The sequence below is a fragment of the Talpa occidentalis genome, unplaced genomic scaffold (assembly GCF_014898055.3).
Source record: "Talpa occidentalis isolate TD23 unplaced genomic scaffold, MPIMG_talOcc4v2.1 talOcc4.10, whole genome shotgun sequence".
Taxonomy (NCBI): domain Eukaryota; kingdom Metazoa; phylum Chordata; class Mammalia; order Eulipotyphla; family Talpidae; genus Talpa; species Talpa occidentalis.
In genome coordinates, this window is record NW_023600993.1 from 70,517,117 (window position 1) to 70,542,407 (window position 25,291).

Below are 25,291 nucleotides of genomic sequence, written 5' to 3' on the forward strand. Positions count from 1 at the left end.
AATCTTGGATCACCCTTCTTTTCTATCAATATTCTTAATTCCTCGTGCACTGTGGTGCTAATTTTCTTTTTCAGATTGTAGGAATCCCTTGATCTATATGTGAGAGAGACACACACAGAAAAAGTGTTTGGACTAGTGTAGCAATAAGGCTGCCACTTCAGAGAAATAAATATATAGGAAAAATTCAAGTCAGAGATTCAATTACTTTAAACCAAGATAACCATGATTTAGCAACTACTACTGTACAAACTCACACTAGAGGGCTTTGTTCAAACTGAAGATGAAAAGAAGGGGATGGGAGAGCTTTTCTATACGACTGGGAATCCAGACCATGTCTCTACACATGTGGATGGGAAAGCAAGGATCAGGGTATACAGTGGCCCAGTGAACAAAGATGCTGGGCCATGGTGGTGGGAGAGTATTGTGCTCGAGGTAGAGTTAGCATTTCTGCTTTCAGACCAGGAACTTTCTTCATTTCCCAAAATTTCCCAAGCCTGTACAGTGGAGGAAGGGCTGTATTTCCCACGTACCTCATTGATTAACATGCGACTGGCCATGGAGAGTCGGGTCTTGGGGGGAAAGTGGCTCGTGATCATGATTCGAAGGCCAGCCTCAGAGAAAGAAAGCTGGTGTGGGTAGGCTGACAGTAGCTCGTCTACCATGATCACTGATGCTTTGCGGTGAAAATTGGCTAGGGAAATTAGAAACATGACATGAAACATAATATTGAGTTAAGAGCAGGAAAAAGGTATTCAGTTTTCCTTTCTCTTCCTTCCTCTTTCCCTTTTGTCCTTCTACCTACACTTCGATCCTTCCTTCAACCCATCCATCTTCTTCTCCATCATTCTATCTATTCATTCTCCCATCTCTATTCCTATCTCCCATTCTCCCATCAAGGAAGAGTACTTCCTTTCTCCTTTCTTGTTTTCTCTGTCGATCCCTGTTTTCTCCCTCCCTCCCCCTGCTTTTCCCTTTCTTCCTTCCTTCCATCCATGCAGGGGAGGTTATAGTGAGCAAAATTTTGAGAGGAATCAAAATTTGCTTTCCATGGCACTCACTATTAGCTCTTTTGAAATGACTTAAAACTATGTAAGCATCTTCATTTTATGCTGAGAATGGGTGACAACATAAAAGAATTTCTTTCTGTCCTCAAAGGATCCTTTCCCCATCACTCAGATTGGAAAGATCTCAATAACTTTTAGGAATCTTTTATACCCTTCAAATGTCAACACAAGTAGCAGAACTGACCCTTGTGTCATATGGAGGACATGGTGGTCCAATGTACAAGGGGTAGGCGTGGGAACTGCCCACTTTACAGGGCCCAAATCCAGAGGAGGACTAGGGCACATCTGCGTAATGATTTGCTGGCAGTCCTGGGAAGAAAGGTTGCACCCAGGCCCAAACACCTCTCCATTAATGTACATTATGAGCACATAGCTCATGGCGACCTGGCCACAATCCCTCTTGGTACACACTCCTGTTTTCCCAGGCACCAAACCATGAAATGCTCTTTGGAAACACTGACTAATTTTAGGTAGTTTTCTTTGCTTCCCTAAGAGGGTTCCTTTTATGGTTATAAACTAACCAGAGGAGGAGAAACTAAATGAAATCCTTATGTGGGAAGGCTCTGAATACATATACTCTTAAATCTTTCTGTTAAGCATGCTTGTAATTACCCAGAAAAGAGTATCAAATAATTGGTCTTCAAAATATAATAATTACCCATAGATTTCAAAATCTTACACATATATGAAAGTAACCTACAGATTTTCTGATTGCTTTTGTGTTTTTCCTGCAAAGCAAACCATATGGGACCAAGATGCAATAAACACACACATTTCAAGGGAAAAATAAAAAAGAAAAAACAATTAGATGAAAAATAAAACACACTCTAGGCAAAAGTAAACGATAATTTCTTAATTCTAAGAAAGAATATTATTTATTAGAGAACACTGTATTATACCCTCTACTAAATCAACTGCTTAATAAGAATCTATTGGGTATTGAGGTTACCTTGGGGAATAAAAGGGGTAATTTTCCCTCTAACTTTTCAGCTTGGAAACAGAGGTAATGCACCCTGAAAGTGAATTTGTATATAGTAATATACTGATTACTGTCATTAATGGAATATTGTGCTAAATGTCGTTAAGTAACTAGTTTCATGGTCACAGGCGAATTGTGACAGGACCAACACCTAAAACCCACAATCCTCAATCCTTTACCATCCTGTTCTAACTTCCCTGTCTTCACCCCCAGCAGATGTTTTGCCAGAGAAATTCTATGCCCTATGATATTGCCCAAGGGAGGGAGAAAGACACCTGAAAACTTCTCTCCCTCAGTCTCCTCTCTTGGGGCAGCAGCCTCCTCTTGGGTCTGGTGTGGCTGACAGATTTCCTGGCACTTCCTTCGAACACAGTGTCTGGTGGTTACCTTTCTTGAGAAGCACCACGGTGGCGTCACAGTTGCTGCTGTCGTCAATCTCCGTGTTGTTGGCCAAGCCGTTGACCATGTTTCCAGCACCTTTCGTCCTCCTTTCGAAGCACTGATGTATGCAAGCATTATATCTGAACAAAGTCACAAAGAGTCCATCAGCATGTGTTTCTAACTCCCACCTCCGTTCCTAACTCCCACCAAGTTCCTGCAGCCTCCTCAATCTGCACTGACTCTGGGAGACTCCAGGCCTCCTGTTACTGTTACTATTCTGTCACCTGTGCTGATACGACACCGTCCCCTTCCCCACGGTGTCACATCCATGCTGCTGCTCAGTGCTGTTGTCACGGTCTGCACGTGACAGGCAGCTGCAGTCTAGGTCTCCTCCGTCCTTGGTTTCCTGAGGTCACAGACTGGGATCCTATGAACCTCCCTTACTGTTGTGTTATAATGCCAGGTCCAACGGGCTCTTGGCTTTATGAAAAATTTCTGGGCTGTGATTCTCCATAACAACTATGAAACGTGGTGTTGTGTGGCCTACACGTGTGTTAGGAGGGAATTTTATTTAAGATCCTAGGATGTTTCTGGTGGGTAAATGATCCAGTACTTTTATGTTTCATGTTAGAAGACACCCATAGAGGAATCCCAGAAGACTCAGGGGCAAAGATAGCCAGGCAGAGTTTCTGGAGCACTGTAGGCCACTGCTGCTCCCTCTCCTTGGCTCCAGTGCAAAAAACCAAAGGTCTCAGTGGCTTCCTGGCCATCGGCCCATTGATCACCAGTGTGATCTCTGACCCCCCCACAGGAATGGCAGCCAGTCTGGCAAGGAGACTCTAAATTACCAACTGGTAGGTCACTCAGACTGTTCCTGCAGACAGGAAGCTCTCTGGAGGCACCCACCCCACCTGGATCCTGAGCTTGTCCTTCAGTCACTGTGGCTCTGGGTGTTGTGGGCCTAGGGTCATGACAGTCATCAGAGTATAGACAGGACTCTGTGGCCAGGACTTCTCTTTCCAAGTTCTTTGTGTACTCCCCAGGAGCGGGTGGTTCTTTCTATACTGCTGGAAAGAGGACAGAGTCCAAAGTCACAGTGGTGGCTGTGAACACGGGAGGGCCAATCCTGGCCCATGAGGGGGTGTAGGAGGTGCAGATGAAATTAGAGCATCATTATTTTGTAGCGCTAATGAAATAAGGGAGCCTTTATTGGAGCATCAGCTGCTGCCAACATCAAGAGAGACAGGTTGACATCGATGTGCCTACCGCTGGCAGAGCTCGCTGTCACCTGGGACATAGTTTAACTGAGATCAGAGCACTGATTAACATATATAAAACACAAGGACCAAAGGAACAGGCTACACTGCATTATGGGATGGAAGCAACGATGTCCAAACCATGTGAAACTGCTGAGCAAACAATCCAGCTCAGTTGAAGTATAAATTGCAAGGGGGATAAAAAACACCAACAGATGGAGAATTTGTATATTAAAAGAGAAACAAAAGCTGCCAATTGTAACGAGTGAAATTTATTTGGATTCTGATTGAAACAATATTTATGACATTAAAAAGAAAACTGCAAAAAAAATGGCATTTGTGAGATCATGGAAAATGTGAACATTGACTGGATATTGAATTATATTACATAATTAACATTAATTTTGGGTGCAATAATCATGATGCGGTTGTATTAAAATGATTTAAGAGACCTGTATTCAAATTTTTATAGATGAATTTTATATGATGCCTGGGATTTGCAGTGATATGGAGGGAGGAAAATGGAAAGGGGTGTGGATGGAGCAGCTGTGGGTTGATGGTTGTTGGGGCTGGTGATAGGCATGCGAAGTTTGTGAAAGGATTTTGTTACTTTTTTTTTTTTTTAAAGATTTATTTTTATTTATACAAGCACTGGGTACAGTCAGAAGCGCGGGAGGGTGAGAGAATTCACCAGAGCCAGGGTGGGGAACAGAACAAGCAGACTGACGAAATACACTGCTGAAGGGAGCAGCGGGCAAGTCAGGAGAGGTCTGCTGCGCCATGTGGGACCCTCGCCTGCAGCCGGGGATCGAACCAGCGTTGCAGAGGCTGTGGGCAGCTTCGCAGCCCAGCGCTCAACCACTTAGCCACCAGGGGAGGCCCAGGATTCTGTTGCTTTTATACATATAGTCAACATTCTTCTTAATGAAAAGGTCTTCCCACTTTCTAGGTTCAACAAGAATGCCTTGCCCTGCTGCTAGAGCTCTGGGAGAGAGGCAATATCTCTTGACACCTTGACTTAGAATTCATTTTCTCCATTGAAAAGTGGTTTGCATGATGACTTGCTTTTAAAACACAACTGTGTTATGCATTTAATTGAATTTGGCTAACAGGATAATAATTCTATGATGATATAATAAGAAATTTCTTAAACAACAGACACTGGTTAATAAGTTAACTGTGCTGTCACATTCCATCCTTACAAAACCCCTTTGAGGCAGGAAATAATATTAACCTTGTTTATGGAAGAGGAACCTGAGGGCCTCCCTGGTGGCCCAGGGGGTAAGTCTCAGTGCTATCACGTCTACCATCTGAGTTCGATCCCTGGCCAGGGAGCTAACACACATATGGTGCAGCAGACCTCTCCTGTCTTACCTGCTTGGCCTGTTCTGCTCCCCACTCTGTCTCTGGTGAATCCTCTCACCTCACTCTGGCCTATTCTTTTATGCAAAAATAAAAAGGCCAAGCTCCTTTAAGGTGTCTACCTATCTGGGCAAACCAAAATTACCTTTTGTCCTTCAGATCAGATAGAATGTTTAAAGTCACCTGAAAGCCATTTTTAAAGTGACTTTGTTTAAAATCACTTTAAATCTACCCAGGAGGGGGCTGATGATTCTAACATATGCTGTTTTTAACTGCTGTTATCCTGTTTTATATTTTTAATTGAATGTTTTAAATTTTGTGCTTACACCCTGAAGCTCTTTTATTGTAAAGCATGCAATTTTATAAATCAAATTTTATAAAACCCAATGATTAAAGTCTCTGATTGCGGAGCGGATGGCTAGAGAGCAGAGATTTCAATTTAGAACTTAGGACCAGAATTTATGCAGAAAATTCCATGAGCACAGTAGCTTCCGTTATCTGTTTTATTTGTATCCTGCTGTTTGAACAGCTGGAAGGTTGGTAAAACTGAGGCATCAGCAGAAACACACCTCATTAGCTTTCACATTTGGCATGGGTTGGGTAGAGAGAAAATGTTCACTGTGTTACCTTAGTGTCCAAAGGCTCTGCCAGCAACTCATGGGCTTTATGACAGCCTGGCATAGGGGTGTGGGGGTCACAGAATGTGTGTGAGCAAAATTCCTCAACCCCCCTGCCTTTAGACAGGATCTGATTTTGAAGACCTCCTTATTCTGTGAATACCCTAATGAATTCAGTATGAAACATCCTGTCATCTAAATTCAGATTCAAAATTGACTTAGGCATAAAGCAGTCAGTCAGTTGTTCTGGGATAATGGAACAATCCACTTTTTCAAAAGGAAAGATGAGGACTCTTTGGGAACTCAAATTTGGAACCTCAAAAAATCAGAAAAAGGTGAAGTAATCAAATAAAAAAATACAGAAGAAAGGTGTGAATGGTTAAGTTCTCCCTACCAGTTTCTTAACAGTTTTATTATTTGAGATATAAAAAAGCAAGATGGCTGCTCCCATCATTTAGGCTTTTCTTTTGGAGTCTAGAAACATTGGAAAGCCTTCAGGTCGACTCCAGTTTTCAAGGAAACCCATCTATTGGCTGGTGAGCCTTTCATAGCTCCAGGAAACTCTAAAAATGTCCTCATGGAGTAACAAGACCAGAAACTGGGTCCACATTTGATGCTGTGCAGCTCCTGAGGTGCAGGTGGGTGCCATTTTGAGTGGGTGGAGGCAGATAGCGTCTAGTTGCCCCAGACATCAGTCAAGCTAGTGCCAACCTTCACCGTCAGTGTGACATCTGCCAACAGCCACACTGATTTCTCCCAACAAGACTCTCAGACACTGGTGGGTAGAATTATTTTTTGTCAGGCTTCCAAGGTAAGGAAAACTTGACATGCCAATTTCATGCTGCTACCTGATATGTCCAAACTGGCAATTTCTAAGAGTGCTCCACTTTCTCGCTCCTGAGAGAAGCAGTGACTTCTGTGGCCACATATGCTGAAGGAAGGATGAGCTAATTTAGAGTAAGAGAAACAGCTCTCGAAGGGGCAGGCAGCTGCAGCACCGAATGTCTCTGCATTATTTATAAGCGCCTCATCTCAATGGTACTTGGCAAAAAGATGAAACCAGCAGGTTTACGACTATGGGGCTTGCATGTTACCTCAGAGCATGGGAAACATCAGCAGTAGAACTCCTGATAAAACAGTGAGCGGCCCAGACTCCAGGGGGAAAAGGAACATAGGATGTGGTGGCAGTGCATCCACAAATTCTTTGCTCCTCCTCCTTTCAAAAGGTGAAGTAGGGCCTCCCTGGTGGGCTAGGGGTTAAGTTTCAGTGCTATCACGGCTATGGCCTGAGTTCGATCCCCTCGATGGCCTGTGTTCTATCACCAGTCAGGGAGCTAACCCACATGGCACAGCGGACCTCTCCTGTCTTGCCTGCTGCTCCCCTCAGCAGTTTATTTCAGTAGATCTGCTTGATCTGCTCCCCACTCTGTCTCTGGTGAATTCTTTCACCTCCCATGCCTCTGGCCTGCACCCCAGTTCTTCTATGAAAAAAAAAGACCCCTAGAGTGTGGACTGTACTTAATGGACTGATTGTAAGTGACTAGTGAGACTAGAATGAAAAAAATGCTCTAGTATCCTCTATCTTGCGGCACCTGCTCAGGAGGACACTAACTCCCATGGGTGGGGACTCTCAAGTAGCACAAAGGAGAGACTGTGTGGTAAGAAACCAGCCCTCCAGGGTCTCCCCAGTGGCGCAGCAGTTGAGCACTGGGTTGCGAAGCTGCCCGCAGCCTCTGCAGCGCCGGTTCGATCCCCGACTGCAGGGCGAGGGTCCCACATGGCGCACAGACCTCTCCTGCCTCCCGCTGCTCCCCTCAGCAGTGTACTTCAGTCCTTCTGTCTGTTCTGCTCCCTGCTCTGGTTCTGGTGAATTCTCTTACCCTCCCGTGCTTCTGACTGTACCCAGAGCTTGTATAAATAAATAAATAAATCTTAAAAAAAAAAAAGAAAGAAAAGAAACCAGCCCTCTAGTTAAACATCATCAACAACTGTGCAGTTGTGTGAGCAGGCACCTCCTCCAGCCTGTTGAAGTCAAGTAGGTGATGGCCACATTGGCCATTTTCTGCATGTGGTTTCACCCATGACCTTGAACTAGAACTGTCCAGGATGTGACTGTTGGATGCTACCATTCAGAAGATGAACAAGATAATGCATGTTGGGCCTCCCCGGTGGCACAGAGGTTGAGCGCTGGGTTGCGAAGTTGCCCGCAGCCTCTGCAGCGCTGGTTAGATCCTTGGCCGCCGGGTGAGGGTCCCACATGGTGCGCAGACCTCTTCTCCCACGCCCGCTGCTCCCCTCAGCAGTGTACTTCGGTCCTTCTGCCTGCTCTGCTCCCCGCTCTGGCTCTGGTGAATTCTCTCACCCTCCCGCGCTTTTGACTGTACCCAGTGCTTGCATAAATAAATAAATAAATAAATCTTAAAAAAAAAAAAAGATAATGCATGTTTTTGGTTTCAAGTCAATATATTTTGAGGTTATGCAGCAATGAATAATGTGGCACGAACAATGAAAGTCTGCAGACATCTGATCCATGGGTTTGGTCTTCTCTTAACCAGCTCTGGTCCCACCTTTTAGAACCCTAAATGGAAGCATAACTTACTGAACTTTACCTCCTTTCTTGTTATGAAAGAGACTGAAGAAATAAGCCAAGAACCTGGTTGCTATGTCCTGAAAAGGGGTGAGGGTCTGAGAGACTTCTCAAATGAAACTCTTGAAGCTTCCCCTTTATCATCACATGTGGGTTGGAAGGGTCTACGAGTGCTGGCAATCAAAATTGCAGTGATTCACCAGAGGATCCCAAGGAGCCAAAGGAACAGGGATTATGCTTTGAAAACAGTCAGGTACCTGCTTCTCTATCCCACTCCTTCCAGATTAACATGTTGAATATCGGAAACAGTTTGGAAAGGAAATTAAGAAGGTATTTGACTTACTTCATGATGACAATGTAGATAAGATACATCAGCACAAGGACTAGTGACTCCCACCTGTATATAAACCAAGAATAGTTAATCAGAGGAAGTTTCCACAGAGGAAGTTTCCACAGGAACAACACACCAGGCTACCTTAAAAACACAGTTGATATGGGGCCTCCCTGGTGGCACAGTGGGTTGAGCGCAGCGCTGTGAAGCTGTCCGCAGCCTCTGCAGCGCGGGTTCGATTCCTGGTTGGCCAGGGAGCTACCCACATGGCGCAGCAGACCTCTCCTGCCTTTCCTACTGCTCCCCTCAGCAGTGTCTTTGGTCAGGCTGCCTGTTCTATTCCTCGCTCTGTCTCTGGTGAATTTTCTCACCTTCCCGTGCCTCTGACTGTATCCCAGTTCTTATATAAATAAATAAATCTTTAAAAAGAAATAAAATTAAAAAAAACACAGTTAATGTGAATGGCAGACAAACCTGCCAAACATTGCAAGGATAAGGCAACATGCAGACTGGTTACAAATATTTCCTGGTCTATAGTCATATTCTATGTGGCACAGAGCTTTCAACAATTTATCTCTTCTTTTTCTACTTAAAAGTAAAATGCTCCTTCTTCTCTGTTATTTCTCACCCCCAAAGAATTCTTTGAGCACGGCAAGTCTTCCACATCGTTGAATAGAGGTCTGTGTTTATAAATCTACCCACTGCTTAATCATTCACTAATACTATTGAGATAAATTTACAAAGGCACACTAGAGGAATTCATAGGGGGCAAGGGAGGGGTTGCTGCGTACACAAGAGCTAGGCATAAATAAAGGAGACAAACAGAGGAAGATGAGAAAGAACCTGGGCAGGGAACGTGTCAACAGGAAGCATAAGAATGAATGAATAGGAAAACAGTCAAGAGAGAAAGAAAAAAAATACCAAAACCCACTGGAATGTGCCTTGAATTACTGATCATTTGCGCACTTCTATTTTCTTCACTTTATTAACTTTCAGCTAAAAACCCAGGGAACCTGATTTCTAGGTTCTTTTTCAGCTATAGAATAAATTAGCCAGTTGAGAGAGTACTTCTGCCTTCTAGAAAAGGCTACTGGAGAATGGTCTATGAAGAGATTCCAAGTTTTGCCTTCTACTTTCTTTTTTCTTTTCAAGTTCCACATCTAGCAACTGATCCTAGGAAATAGGTGGCAGACTGTAAAAAAGCACACAGGGTTTTATTGCAGGGGTTTTATCCAAGTGAAGCATTGGGAAGCAAGATGGTAGTAAGATGGGGGACTGGGTACTTAAGTTGTGATAAGTCCATAGATGGGCTCGCACAAATCCATGAAGAATGATTGTGCAGTGGTGTGTACATTTATTAGAGAATGTACTCAGGATGTTATTAAGAGAAGCAAAGGGTATCCACCCCCTTTTACTTCTGTTTCTAAACATCTCTAAGCAAACCTTCTCAAAGGATGGCATACACTCCATACTCCCATTCATTTAGGCAAATTTCTCTGATCTTTTTTTGTTTAGATAAAGAAAAAGTTTATTGAGGAGAAAAGGGACAGAAATCAAATTTCTCTAATCTTAACTTGCATATCCATTGGCACCCTGAAGCACTCATCATGGGCACTAGTGCCCCCATCTGCACAGCTCCATGGGTGATTCTGTCATCCTGTTCAATTTCTTAGCAGCATCTGAAGGCTGCCCACCTGCTTCCTTCATAATGCTCTCTCTGCTCCTGACTTCCGGAAGCCATACTCCTAGTTTTCTTCCTGTGCCCCTAACTTTTCCTCCCTTTCCCCAGTCCTCAGTTCAACCTCTAAGGAGGGGATCTTCTTCTCTGCTCAGCTACATGCTCTCCTTAGGTGTGACCACCCTATCCCACTGCTGTACACACCAACAGACGCATTCACACCACACGTTTCCCTGCCCAACCCAAACAGCCAGCAGCCAATTTGCCCCTTCATGTGGTACTTAAGAACATGTCAGGATCGAATTCTTCTTTCCCTTCCTACCTTCATTCTTCCCTGAACTTTGCCATTTCAGTAAATTCTACCAGTTTTTGCTCAGTCACACCCCAAAATCTGGAAATCAATATGGAGGCCTCTTTTTATTCACCGCCACATTCAGCAGGACTCCATGTCCAAAATACTGCTGGTCCCTCCTCACCTCACTGAGTCTACCACAGCTTTAGTCTCAGAACTGGCTTCCTTGATGCTAGTGGATCATGCCATCCTTTCCAACACACTTGAGAAAACAAAAGGCACCCTCTTCCTGCAAACCTGGTTCTTTTTCCTTCTTTTCCAGATCATCTTGTGTCCCTTCTGAATCCCACCACACTGGCTGCCTTTCCTTCTCCTGAGAGCCTTTGCAAGCACTGTTCCCTCTGCCAGGGAGACTTTTCCCTTCCTCACGGTTGGCTCCTTTTATCCTACAAATACCAGTTTTAATGTCACCTCCTCCAGAAGTCTTCCCTGCCCACGCCTTCACATTCTATCAGATGGCCGTTTGTGTTCTTTCAAACCTCTGATGGGTCTGTGATTATCTTGCTGTTTGCTCATTACTTAATTATATCTAATGCCTGTTTCTAGCAGTCACTTGACACCACTCCTCATTTCCTACCCTCCACCTCAGCTATTGGAGTTAATGTTTTCTGGAGACTGAGAATGGACTTTCTGACAGCTGATTCCCCCAAGCAGACACTCCACCAGCTGCCCACTGTTCCCTCCCCAGCTCAGAGAAGCCCTTAGCTCATCTGTGCAGGGTGAAATTTCCTCTGAACTTCAATTTCCAGTTGCAAAATACCTCCAGTGGCCTGAAAAGGGTTCTTATCAAAGCCAATGAATCTGGGGTGTAAACATAATTAGGAAAATCTGGGTTTTACTGACGGCATCCATTTTGGAGGAGGCACCCAAGAGCTGAAGGGATACCTTGTCATGGCTTTGAAGCATTAATAGCCAGAGGGTACAGACAATGACCTAATGGAACCGAAACATTGCAGTAAGGCTGCGTGAAGTCCAGCTCCTTCTAACAAGCGTATTTATACCTCCAATTTCTTTAGATATTACTTTTTTTCACTAAAGCAAGTGCTTTCCTTCATTGCAATATTAGAATGAGGTTCTCTTTGGTTATGTTTCAGGGATGGCCTTGAGATAGGGGTTCCCTGCTTCTGTTGACATTTCAGGTATGTGCTGCTGGCGCGCAGGCTCAGGGCTCACCAGGGCCTCCACACAGCACACGGGCGGTTGAGACGTTGCTCCTCCTTCTGCTTTCTGACCTGATGGTTTGATCATCATGTCCTGGTTCAAAAGTCTTCGGAATCCCTTCTCATATGAGACTGGAGATGCACAAGCATCTCCAAATGACCCCATCATAACATGTCAAAGCCCGCCTCCTCTCTATCCTGAGAGAGCCCCAAAGTCAAGGCTGCTTTTGGTGGTATGTTCTGTGGCTAGTTCTAGAGCAGAGCTTGGCATCCAGGGGATGCACAGCAGACAGCTGCGGGACGGGGCTGGAGGCACATGCAGACCTCTGAAGGCCCCCAGGTTTTCCTCCCTGCCCCCGATATACTCTTCTCCCTCTGCCTCTCTTGACCACCTCCCACTCTGCTGTCCTCTGAGGACCCCATTTTATGGCATGAGCTGAGTTAGTTTTTTCCCTTTCCCACAAACCTCCATTTTGATCTATTTTCAACTGATCCCAGACTCTCCTGCCAAAGATTGTTCTTTCCCGGGTTGGAGGCTCCTCTCTGTTCTCGCCCTGAGGACATGGCTCCACTTTGCTAAGCACTGTCCAGAACAGTGAAAGCTAGCCTGGAAAAAGTTGCAGGGGCTATTCTCCAGGTTGTGTCCCCAGCCTCTTCCTTCTCTCCCAAAGTCACAACTTGAGGCCAAGTCTGAAGCTCAAGTTCTTCAAGTTCTTCTTAAAGAAATGAAAACATCACCAGGGATTCTTTAGTTTTCCTGCTGGACTTTCAGACTCATTGAAGATACATTCCAAATGCCTTCCAGCAGCACTGTGGGTCTCATGAGCTGTCGTTAAGGAGTCATGCATACAGATTCATATATTGCAGCAGGTGGACATATGGTGCTTTCTATTTTACATATCCTTTGGGGTCGGCATCCAGCTGAAAAGCACTCAACGGATATTCCCCTGCCTTGTACCTGCTAACAGAACCCCACTACATCGAGGCAGCCACGGGGGATTCCCGGATCTTAAGGAGGGAATGAAGAAGAAATACACCCACAGCCCTTGGATAAGTAATGATTGGTCTAAATATGTAATCCTACTTCCTCAGGCCACTTATTGGTCAAGATAGACCCAGTTGTGACCAAAGAGATACAAGGTAGAAAGGTACTGGATAAAATAACCTAGGCAGCAGCACTCCTGCTCACCATCCATCTCCCTCTGCAAAGCAGGAGAGGCAGCAGCTCCCCTCCCAAGGCTGCCCGCCTGCGACTATGCAGGTCTCTCTTTTAGCAAACCTGTCCCTTTCAGGGGCAGCTCTTTCTGCCTGCTTGTGAACATGCAATCATCCTCGACTTCCCTTCCCTTATTATAATAAACCTTCCCTTTTGAATATATATATTGAATATATATATATATATATATAAAAGTAAGGGGAAGGGATAGGTCATATATATGGACTTCAATCCAAACTTAATGGCTGGAACCACAGCAGCCATCTTGGAACCATTAGGGGAAGGCCAAGAGAAATTAAACCACTTATATTTGGGTACTTGTTGTACAAGAAAAAGAAACGACTATTTCTTTAATCTATCGTAGCTGGTTGTCCATGGCCTGCCACCTTCTGACCACCACTGTGTGGCTGATGCAACTTATGAGGGAACACGGCTTCAGGTCAGTGAAGGAACCTAAGCTGTGTGTGATGGGGACACTGACTTTGTTCTCGTGTATTTGCACCAGACAAGGCTCATTTCCTCCAAAGAGTACTTTAGTTTCCAAATAAACGCAACTGAAACTAGTTTCTTTTTTAGCATTTGGGGTGAGTTGGTTTCCTACCCTGAAACTTCTAGGACATGCTGGGATGTTCTACAGCCAGCAGTGAATTCACTGTTTAAGCTACTACTGCAAGATGACCATTCCTTAATCGCACACAATGAAGAATCTGGCTCAAAAGAAAGAAATTAGAGAAATCAATTCCTAGACATACCCTGTCCACAAAATAAACACTCATAATTAGCTGGGCAAGAAGGTAAGGGAAGCAGACAGTGAAACATATCTTCAAGTTCAATATATTTTGTATTTAAATGGGCAGTTGAAATTCCTGAAAGTCCCAAAGCAGTGGTGCAAACTTTAATATCTCAGCCTCACTCAAGTAAAAAAATATTCTCTGTCAGCCCATCCACATAATAACAATAATTACATAGCAAGTCAGCAGTCTGGGAAAGATGTTCTGGGGCCACGAGAGCCCCCCATATTTCTTCTCTGTAGCTATGCCTGTGCCTGACTTATGTGCCAACCATCTCGGGCTAGAATAAAACATCCCCTGGAACTTGCAACTCATTTATCAATAGCTTTCGCATTCCCTTACTCATAATTTGCTGTATAGGAGCTCTAGTGCTCAGTCCGAGGGTCTAATGACCTCAGAATCTGGACCCAGTCCTACCATAGGACTGGGTCACCTACCGGATAGGAAGTTGGGAAGAAGACGCTGTTGTGCTCCCCATCATCTGAAATATCCTAAAAGGGTGGGGCTGAAATAGGCTAATCATGAGCCCTCGTTCATCTCCTCTTGCCATGGTCCTCATCGGCAAAGCCAGGGAGATGGAGACCAGAACTCCCATGGACAAAGGTAGCCAGTACACCACCGTGGAGAGCCTTTCTTAAGGTTTTCTGCACAAAAGCAGTAGAAAAACTTTCGAGAGCAACTGTGAACATCATTTGTTTGTCTTGTTTGTCTTATCAAATGGCAGCAACACCAAGCAGAACTTAAGCATCTACAGTGTGCCAGCGCAGAGAGGTGGTTGTGTTAACCATGCTATGCTCAGGCTGATGAGGATGCTTCTGACAGATTTCTTGGGCAACGCCAACCCTACCCGCCACCACCACAAGGGCCTGGTAGGTGGGTCTGTGTCACCACTGTCTTGAGGTGTTCTGGGGCAATTGATGCCTTTCAACCCATTCATCACCCTGACTCAAAGGACATTTTGTTTTTCATGGATCAGTATAGAGATTATATGTCTTTTTTTTTTTCCTGTTTAAGAATGTTACTTTTAATCAATGATGAACATGTCTACAATAGTGTTCCCAATAGGCCATACCATCTAGGTTTATGTAATTACACCCTATGATATTTGCACAATGGCAAAAATCCCCTGACAGACATTTTTTAGACTGTATCCCCATCATTAAGTGATACATTTATATATGAAGATATTTTGCCCTCACATTTTTTTGGTTAGGCTTATTTTTTTCAGTGGTTTCGTAAAGGGGCTCTTGTTATTCTTTAATGAAGATTTTAAAAATCATCATAATAAACTTCACAAAATGCTACTGACATTAGAGCATAGCAATAATGTAGCCAAATCACCTTATTTTACAACTATGGTGCATAGAGATTATGCCTTAAAGCAAATTCTGCTAGCATTGTGAAGAACATTTACTATCAATGTGACCCCACCACATTTTGAAAACCACAGAGAAATCCTAAGACACCAAGTTGTCACCAACAAAGGGCTAACACTCATTTAGCTGCAAGTCAAGACTGGTCACCTCTTTCCTTTTTCTAGTTCCTTCTTAGCTTTAAATAATACCTCAAAAATGTTCTCACTACAGTGGCATACCTCTCTATTCCTAAGATGTTATTTCATCCTATTTCTTCCAATAAATATTTGGGAAAAAAACAAAAATACACAACACACTCAATTTCCATTTCCATTTCAAACATACTTGACTTGCTCAGAAACTTTCTCAAAAATGGTGATTTGTACAGTTGATCCAAATGCAAAATATAGTATCTTCCTACATATTTCATTTTGCAAAATTTTTGATATATCAAAAAAAAAAGACTGATTTTTCAGAACCCTAAGATCTTTAAAGCTAGGTAGAATTTTAACAGGTTAAAGGTCACTGAAGGGCTTCACTGCCTAGTTCCTAAGATACACATGGGAATTGGAATCTGGAGATGCAGTTTGGAAGCAATTTAAAAAGAGAAGTCAAATCTTTAACCACCACCGAGCAAATGGTTGCCTTCAGAAAGGCATGGGTAAGCCAAGATGGATTACCCAAATGATAAAGACAGTGAGATACTAGGATCCCAAATGGAATCCACACCCCCAGTTGAAAGCAATGTCTCTGCCTATTGGAAGTTAATTAAATTTCTTCCTTGAGCTGGAGGGAACATGTCCAAGACATGCTAGTTACAAACTGTCACAAAATTTCCCTTTCTTTTCTAAACCCTAACTCTGGTCTTTGATACATACCCTTCTGGAACAGGGGAAATTGGAAGGGAACAGAGATACTTACCAGGAAACCTTTTCATCATAAATGAACTGTTAAAAAAAGAAAAAGACAGAAGATTAGACATATATACAAGCACACACGCACACCTTAGGGCTGCACACCCGTGTTGAGGTGGACCTCTGGAGAGGTCCAGATTGGGGCTGGATGGAATACAAGGCCCTTCTGCGCTGGTTTAGTTTCTGACTAGTGCTGGTGGAAAGAGGTGGCGCTGGCACACCGGGGTGGACATGTTGCAGAGGGGAGAAGCATCAGGCCATCCCATCCCTTCCTTCCATCCCAACTTCTGTCCAACAGTGGAGTGACAGGGAAGAACGACCAACCCGCTTTGTAGAGTGAGACTCATGGTTGAATTTTAGATCTGGAAAAGGATGTAGCGCTTGGTGGGGCTTCTGGATGCAAGTCAGTTACAGGCCACCTGTGTGATGTCTACATGTCTGAATGCACCATGCAACACCACCAAGATTTTATGCAAACACTTGAACTTGTAAGGACCCGATACTTTAATTTCAATTGATTTTTTAAAAATATTTATTTATTTATGCATACAAGAACTGGGGTGTGAGCCAGAGGTGTGGGGGTGGGAGGATTCACCTGAGAGAGTGGAGAGCAGAACAGGCAGATCTACCAAAATACACTGCTGAGGGGAGCAGCAGGCCAGGCAGGAGAGGTCTGCTGGCACCAAGTGGGTTGCTCCCTGACCTGCTGGGGATCCAATTTCTGCTGCAGTGACTGGCAACAGCTTGATAGCATTGTCTTTAACCCCTGCGACACCAGAGAGGCCCTGTTTTGTTTTCTTAAAGGGATTTATTTTCAAGGTAAACTTTACAACACAATCAGAAGTACAGAATCAGCCCCACTTGCCACCACATGTAGAGGGTTGTAGATGGTGAAAAACAAAAGTAGTAACAACACTGATTAACAGTCGTGGCTGGACACTCTTGACTGCTCACACCCTGGGCTACAGATCTGCCTTTTTTTGTGAAAGAAAAAAAATGAACAGGGGTCAGAAACAGTAAAAGACAAACAAGTGTGAAACTGAGATTCTCTCTCATCAGTTAGGATTCAGAGAGAATATTTCAGCTTTTGTTTAGTATCATCTAAAGTCATTTCTCACTTTGGGGGAGAAAACTGGTATAGTCCCGGCCCTTTGCTTTATCTAGGTAAATGGAGTTGCAGAGAACATGTGTTATTTTCCTGATCCACGCGCTGCAAGTTGGTTCTAGAACACAGGTCCTGGCTTTTAATTTCATGTTCTTTCCGTGACACACTCATTTGTGCAGATGGCATGTTGTAGAGACAGATGGAACACCTGCATCGCATTGAAACAGGGAGCCAAGAGTTCAAAGTGCTTTGTTTCCTACTCACAGGACACACGAGCTCTGATTAGGATCATCTCTGAGGGGCCGCTCCTTCAGGGCAAAGGCCCCTGGGGTCTCCATGGTAGAAACGTGCAAGACAAGATGGAGCCAAGTGTCATTACCGCATGGAGAAGGTAGACTCAGCTAGACATGGGCATCTCCAGAGTACCCAGGTTCAAATCACCACCAGGGGTGAGAGAAGCAGAGAAAACCTCAAAGATGCACAGGATCCAGCTCAGAAGGCCCCTAAAGACAGTCTCCAGTTCTCCAGAGGTCCAAAGAGGAGAAAGCAGCCATACTTACTTGTAACTAGTTCTTCTTCACAATATATAGGAAAATATGTCAGTTTCATTAGTTTTGTAACTCTCATCATGTTAAAAAAGTTGACATTTGGATGGAAATGTCAAATTAGAATGGGAAGAGAATGAAACAAAAGAAATATTCCCCCAATCCAGATCGGACGGTGTGCAAGCTACTCCCTGCAGGTATGCCCAGCTGCTGTGGCCTGATTGCCACCTTTAAAAAAAATTGTTGTCAAATCACAGAACAGAACAAATTATTTAAGTTGGAAACCAGTTTCTATTAATTGAAGTTAATTCAATATCAGTCTTGGGCAGCGGGTTGGAACAATCAATTCATAGCCACTTAAGAGAGGAGGAGATGCTGGGAGAGTTTATTAGAGCAGCAATTAAATTTTTGTCTATCAGGGAAGGCAGGCAATACTCTATAACATGAAAGCAGCTTTTAGGAAGCCCCAGCTCTCTGTGGTCTGCTGTACACATGGGCACAGGTCAGTATGCATTTAGCTACTATTTCAATAATCATATCAATGAAAAAAATTCAGACGGAACTTAATTGAACAGAATTTACAGGGAGCACAGTAAATCAGAGAAATAGTGGAGCAAACCTGGATGAGAATGGATAAGATATACAATTAAGCCAGAGCACCATGAGCCTAAGGTCAAGATGATGGCTGGGGCTGGCAGTTGGCAGGTTGGGGACAGGCATATGGTTCAAGGAGGGAAAGATAATGAAGCTGTCTCACTTTAAGTACTAAGAAATGGTGGAGACCTGGAACCCCTTGAATAACTGATGCAGTGATTCACATCACTCAGAGCCAGGTGGTCTCGGCTCCCCTGTGGTTGCTGAGCAAATAGTTTGGGTTTTATCCCACTGTGTAAGGGTGGATAAACGAGAGGACTCAAAGGAATAACAGGATGGATAAACTGGGCTAGAAATCAGGAATTAAGGAACTCTAAAGGCAATCAGGCTCATTATGGTGAGAATGGAGGTGGAATATGAGCAGGGAGCTGCGTCCAGCATACGTGGTGTTTGGAGGCTTCCAAGCAGCTGATGGTTGTCATTCCAGACACTGAAAATGAGGACATTGGCACTTTTTGCAGAACATTCCTTTAGAAGAGTACATTACAGGTCATCTTAATGGAGGCCTGGAATCACCTTTTCTGAAAACTCAATATGACAAAGACGGGCAGCTCCGCCTGGACGTTGTTTATAGTTATGGGGAAGGTGATTCATTACAGATTTTCTTATTTTATTTTCTCATGACAAGTGCTGCACCTATTTCTGTATTTTCACGCTCTATATGTGAGTTAAAGAAGATGAAACAACTTTTCCCAACTTTTACAGCAATATTATAAGGGTAAAAGAAAATTTGATTATCATTTACATGAGTGATTTGAAATAAGAAACCTCATCCCTGTTCCACTTGGTTACCACTAGGTGGCGCTCATGTCCCAGCACTCCCTTCAGGTCGCTCTGCCAAGACAGTGAGGTGGAAATGAAGTCAGGCCAAGTCCATTTGCGCAACTCCATTAAATCTCTGAAAGGAGGGCAAGCCCCTTAAAAGACAGAAAGTCTCTTGAAGGAGCCTTCAGCCAAAACACTGCTGTCACGGGGCAAGGTGATGCTCTGAAGGCAGTTCCTGCCTGGTAGTTTGAATTGGGGACAGGTAGGTGTGTGATCTTGGGTCACACTCAGTCCCCATGTTGTGCTGTTCTTAAGGGGCTTGCTGCTACAGTCTTTGGAGCTGATTCACCCATTTCCCAGTGGCCATTCTGAAAACACATCTGGGGATAGCAACTCTTCTCTGTGTTTTTCCGGTTGTGTCTGGGACAAGCACCCTGGGCTAAGTTCGTGGCACTAAGTGATATTTGGGCCCCAGATAGGCAGGTGAGGGGAACCTGCCCTCTAAGCCACATGACATTTATCCAAAGCTGCCCTGGACTTCACCCTAAGCTTTCCTTGTGAGCTGCAGCTAAGCTAAATGTGAGTGCATAGGAGAGAATTTGAAAAAACACCCTTTTCCTCTAGACCTCAGAGAAATGGCCAGGTACCATGGAAACGAGCATTTCAGCATTAATGTCTGATCTCGAATTCTTCCATGCCAGAAAGGCTTGTATCAGGCAGGTGAAAATCCCCAGATGACAGAGCATCCCCAGAAACTGTAAGGGTGGGTGCTCAAGACGTAATAGCCGGGAGAAGACAAGGAGTTGCTGCCTGGGTGTGGGGGCAGGAGTGGAGAGGCTGTCCCCACTCCCTGCATTTTTACTGTGAACTAAAACCGCGGTGCAGGGACTGCCACATTTCTGAAGCTAAGATTTCACGACTCACATTATCATCATTAGTACTGTTTGAATTTTAACTGGTAAAAATAATAGGAGAAAAGTAACACCATAATTGCTTTCAAGAGAGTGAAACCTTGAAAATCTCTCTTCCGTTGCTGGAAATAGAAACTGTCCCCATAGACTTCTCATTCAACAAGCAGAGACCTCAGGACATCTGCCCAGATGGGTTCTGACCTTCAAGGCCTAGGGGTGCAGGTGGCTGAGCTGAGGCCATGATGATTACATCTGGGGACAGGAATTGGATGGACTACATAGAAAGTGGCTGTTATATACAGATGTGGTTCATATATTAAAGCTTAACAGGAATTCGGACATTAGGTTCTCCAGAAAGTTGACTTTATGTGGAGGGGGCTTCAGGGGACAGGAAATCAAGATTCCCTAAAGGCAGAACTTGAGCAGAGAGGGTCAGCTCGTATCGATCGTAGGGGCTACAGTGTGAAGACAAAGGTATAAGAGGACGGCTTTGTGATACAAGAGATGAGAATTGCTAAACCGAAAGGACTGTATTTACTAAGAAGTGCAAAACCAAACACAGACACATAAGTAAAATTTCTAAATTGTTCTCTTCAAAGAAGAGGAGGAGCACCTCTCTGCACCCTCAGTTCAGGGACCTCTCTGCACCCCCAGTCTGGCTATCCTGCTTCTGTGTTCCAGAGGCAAATATAAGGAGGGCCCAGCTCCCTAGCTTACCTCAGTATCATTTAAAGCAGGCACTTCCTGTATTTTACACTCATAAAGGGTTGTAAACCAGTATTACCTTAATAAAAAGTCATTTAAAAAAATAAGACTGGTGCTTTGTTCTCTCAATGACAGGGATATAAAAAGGGTGGAATCTTTGACCATAGCTGATTTAAGGAACTCAAAACTTCTTTTATATTCATGCCCTGTGATAATTCTCTAGCTCCCGGCATTATTTCCATTTTTCTGGGAGAGCCGAGACATAATGGGGTGCCATGAGTAGAAGTGCCTCAACACCACTAAGTTGGAGAGAGAAGAGGGAGTTCCCAGTGAGGAGGGAGAGATTGAGCGGGGTGAGAGCAGAGTGGCAGGGTTGTGGGGGCCACCATGGTGTCAGGGATGGTCGTCAACCTCACTCTAATGAGTCTTTTCTTCAGGGTGTGATAGAAAGATTTCTAGATCATTTAAGATAAGGTGTCTAGAGAGGGAATTGCAGGAATGTGGAGGTGTTTCCTTCTGTCAGAATATGTGAGTAAAGCAAGCACAGCAGAGACCCTCTTTAATAGTACAGCATATGGATGAGGTCAAATCTGCAAGAGTTCAAATACTGTGAGAAGCAGATGTTATTGGAGGGAAATCTGCAATTCTTTGCTGGGGTGGAGTAGATATACCATCTTAGATGCCTGCCCTGATAAACCTTCGGAGTTGTAGCTCCCTGACCTTGTAGCTCCTTGACCTTGGAAAAACTTCTGGAGCCTTAGTTACACCATTTGTAAAATGGGACTGATAACAGTTAGCTCATATAATCATGAGCATTGAACTATTATAGAAAACCTTGATTGACACACCCAACATTGTAGATGCTCCTATAGTAAGTACCAAGTCTGTGGTTGTTCAAAACAATAGATGCCTTTAAGAATGCAGGTGCATTTTCTATGGAAGGACCTCTTTAGAACTATCTAATATGGCAGGCATTAGCTACATATCAGTTTCAACAATTTTTTAAAAAGATTTATTTATTTATGGATACAAGAGCTGGGATACAGTCCAGAGCAAGTCTGGACTTGCTCTCGGGGTGAGGGGGTGTGGTGAGAAGATCCATCAGAGACAGAGTGGGGAACAGAACAGACAGACTGACTGAAATACACTGCTGAGGGGAGCAGCAGGTGAGACAGGAGAGGTCTGCCTCGCCATGTGGATATCTCCCTGGCCGGCCAGGGATCGAACTTGTGCTGCAGAGGCTGTGGATTTCTTCATAGTGCGGTGCTTAACCCCTTGCGCCACCAGGGAGGCCCTCAATTTCAATTAATTCAACTGAAATTCAGTTCCTGGGTCTTGCCAGCTGCACTTCAAGAGCCCAACAGCCACATGTGGCTAGAGGATGGCGTACTGGAAAGTGCAGGTGAAGATCACTTCCATTCCTGCCCAAGTTCTGCAGGACAGCACTGCCTAGCTCATCTCTGGCAGCTGCATTGGCTAACTTGTCCCCAGGGGACCCCCTTCATGGGGATATTCCTGTGAGCCCTCTGAAGGAAGAGGGAGGTGATGCCTCAGATGAGCCTCACCGCTGTGCTGGCTCTCAGGCTGTCTCAATCGGTGCCATCAGCCCACCTGGCCCTCCTCCAGGGAGGCATCACTTGAGAGTCTGGCTTTGTGAGCCAGTCCAAGTTATCTGGAACCTGTCCCAGAGCCTATCCAAGCCACACCCTAGAGGCTCCCTTCTCCTAATGCTTACAATACCCCATCTCAAAACAGAGATGAAGGGTAAAAATAAAGCATTCTCTTTAGGGCAGCTGTTAGGCTGATGCCTGTAATGAATCATTTGCATTTATGTAAATTACATGATTATGTAAATTACAGTAACATTTCAATAAAAGAAACTGGCAGGCCTGCTGGATGGAATTTGGAGAAAGGGTAGGCAGGGGAGTTGGAGCTGTCCATGGTCAAGTTTTTGGGTGGGAAGAAGCAGCAGCAGGGTCTGTAACAATTTCTAGACTACCTATTGGGCAGATACCACAGGAACATGTTCTAAAGAACCCAGAACACTCCCAGATTAAAAGGTGACACCACTTGGGCCACACCCAGCTTCTCCAGGGCCTGATGTTTCACTATAGAGAAGGTCACCAGGGCTTAGGGGAAGGTCATTGATAAATAAACTGTGTGCATTTGAAATTGTAATTGTTGTAGACAATAAATAATGGGTTCTTAATTCCTTCTGCTTTTCCTAAATATCAGCAACAGTAACAACAAACAAACTAGAAAATAGCACAGAGCAAATATTAGGTGAAAACCAAATACCAAAGTGAATCAAGTCCTTGTTTCTAAGTTAACTATTTTAATAGTAGGTTTCAGAATGTATGTGCTTTGTCTTCCTCCTATGCATCTGCAGTTTGGCCCTGTACATCTGCATCTGCTTCCATTTCAGCTGTTTCATGATTCAGGTTATAATGACTCTATTAGCATCTCCAGGTCAGTGGCCCTAAGCATCCCTGGAGAAGCTGTCTGTCCTGCCACTTGGATCCCCAGGCCCCACGATGATCCCCAGGATGGGGTTCCTCTGCTTAGGTTTAAAGGCCTCTTGCTGGGATATATATATAGAAGCACCATCTGGCCTCACTTAGTCTGGACTTGCTCTCTGGGTGAATGAACTTTTCATTGTATAACCCCCCAGGGACCAGAAGTTCTATCTTCTGAATGTTTCAGAACCACAAAATCTTAGCACTTAAAAATAAATTAATGGTATCAGATGGTTTCACTTATGTGTGGAATAGAGGGAAATCAAACAAAGGGTCAGGAGAAAGACAAAACTTGGAAGCTGACCATGACTCTGAGGCATCCAGCAGGGGAGGGGGAGGAAGAGGGGTTACCACATGGGAGGGGAGCACAAGGTACTGGGGTAATGAATCAGGGGTACTGTGGTGGTGGGAAAATGATGAGGACTACACCTGAAGGGAAATATCAAATGCTGTACAAAAATTAACAAAAATGTAAGAAAATAAATAAATTCAGTTAATTAAAAATTATTTGGGAAGGTTGGTAATTGGGACATGGAGGAAGGACTTCTCAATATGGTAATTTTAGGTGCTCACTGTCAGTCCTGTAGAGAAGCTTAGTATTACAGAAGGAAGATCAGAAGAAGAGGGATTTTGTTAGCAAGTCAGTAAGGGCAACATAGAAAGAGGAGAAAAGGAGACCTTGACAGATGTGAGCAGCAGCCTGGGCTGTGGCATGGAATAGACCCGGGGACACTGACAAACCTTTTCTAAGTGCTGGGCCTGGTTACAAGACTGTTTGACTCCTCATGTTGATTTTAAGCCTCATGGCAAAATGAGCCTGAGGATGAACAGCAGAGACCCACATAACCAATCTGCCATGATGCCTTTCCTCTGAGAATCTCAAAACTGACTCTAGAATGAATCACTGTCAGGCAACAGATGACTATCTCAAGGAAACAGGGTCCTCATAGTCAAGGCTGAGCTTCTCATGGTGCAGTCTAGTGCCATGAGCATAGGTCCCCTGGAGGCTGGCAGAAGATTCTGGCTCAAGAGCAATTTCTGAGCTTCTATACCAGAACCTATGAATTAAATCTCTGGTGCCACGTTTTAAGTTAGCACACTGAGTGTTTCCAGTGATGTTGCAGGAATACCAGTCTAAGTAAAAAACACCAAGACGAAACCCCGAGGACTCAAACTTTATCTTTTTCATTACAGCTTAACAGTAGAGAAATGTAATTTTTCTCAAAATCATAAAACTCTAGGCTTGCCATCTGGTCTGTAAATATACAATCCAAATCTTTAGGTAACAGCAAAGAATCATTTGCTTTTGCACTTTCCTGCCTTCTGAGGGAAATCCAGAGCTGCCAGCTCCTGTGTGTTGGGCTGGCTCAGCTCTGCGATTTATCCAGTGCACACACGGGGGTGGAGGAGGGTGAAAGTGGAGGGGAGTAAGGCAAGTGGGTGGTAGCTGCCCCCAGAGACAGGGGTCCGGGGAGTGTCCCTGTAGCCCGAGGAAGCAAAATCGCTTTACTGTTTCACACATCATTAGCAACAGTTACATTTATTCTATCTTGGACATGTCCAGATAAATTTGGGAGAAGATGAGTTATTTCACACGTCATCCAGGAGGTGTCTATGTTGAGAACAGAATGAAGCTGAAGACAGAGAAAGAAGCTGCCCCGGGCAAATTTGCTGTTGGCAGTGGACGTCCCAGGGCTGCGGGCATCCTGGCCCAGTGCTGACTGTCTTGTGTCTTTACGAGAGTGGCTGTCTCAGGAATTCTCAGGGTTCTGTTTATTTCCACTGTCTTTTTTGAGAAAAGTAACTTTCAAAAATCATCCTAAAAATGCCCTAAAGGCAGAAAATCTGAGTGCAGGGAGTAGCAGGTCTGTACGTGGCAGGACAAAGCTAACTGCACACAGCATTTGAGAATCTGACCTGAGGGAAGCAGAAGAGTCTTCAAGGTTTGGGTTGAGAACTCCTTTCCCAAAGATGACACGGAGTCCAAGACCACCAAAGTCATGTGTCCTTGAGTCTACTAACCAGAACTTTAACAGATGTAGCATGT

The 25,291-nt window shown here is 44.3% G+C and overlaps 1 protein-coding gene across 1 annotated transcript in view; it reads right to left on the minus strand.

Moving 5' to 3' along the window:
• Window positions 1–25,291, minus strand: part of SLC24A3 (solute carrier family 24 member 3) — a 523,373-nt gene that overhangs the window by 38,691 nt on the left and 459,391 nt on the right. Inside the window, exons 8-11 of the mRNA XM_037494056.2 lie at window positions 16,051–16,076; window positions 8,590–8,643; window positions 2,431–2,564; window positions 531–691 (exon numbers count right to left, since the gene is read on the minus strand). Of these exons, the coding sequence (XP_037349953.2) occupies window positions 531–691; window positions 2,431–2,564; window positions 8,590–8,643; window positions 16,051–16,076 (375 nt within the window). The remainder of the gene's footprint in view (window positions 1–530; window positions 692–2,430; window positions 2,565–8,589; window positions 8,644–16,050; window positions 16,077–25,291) is intronic.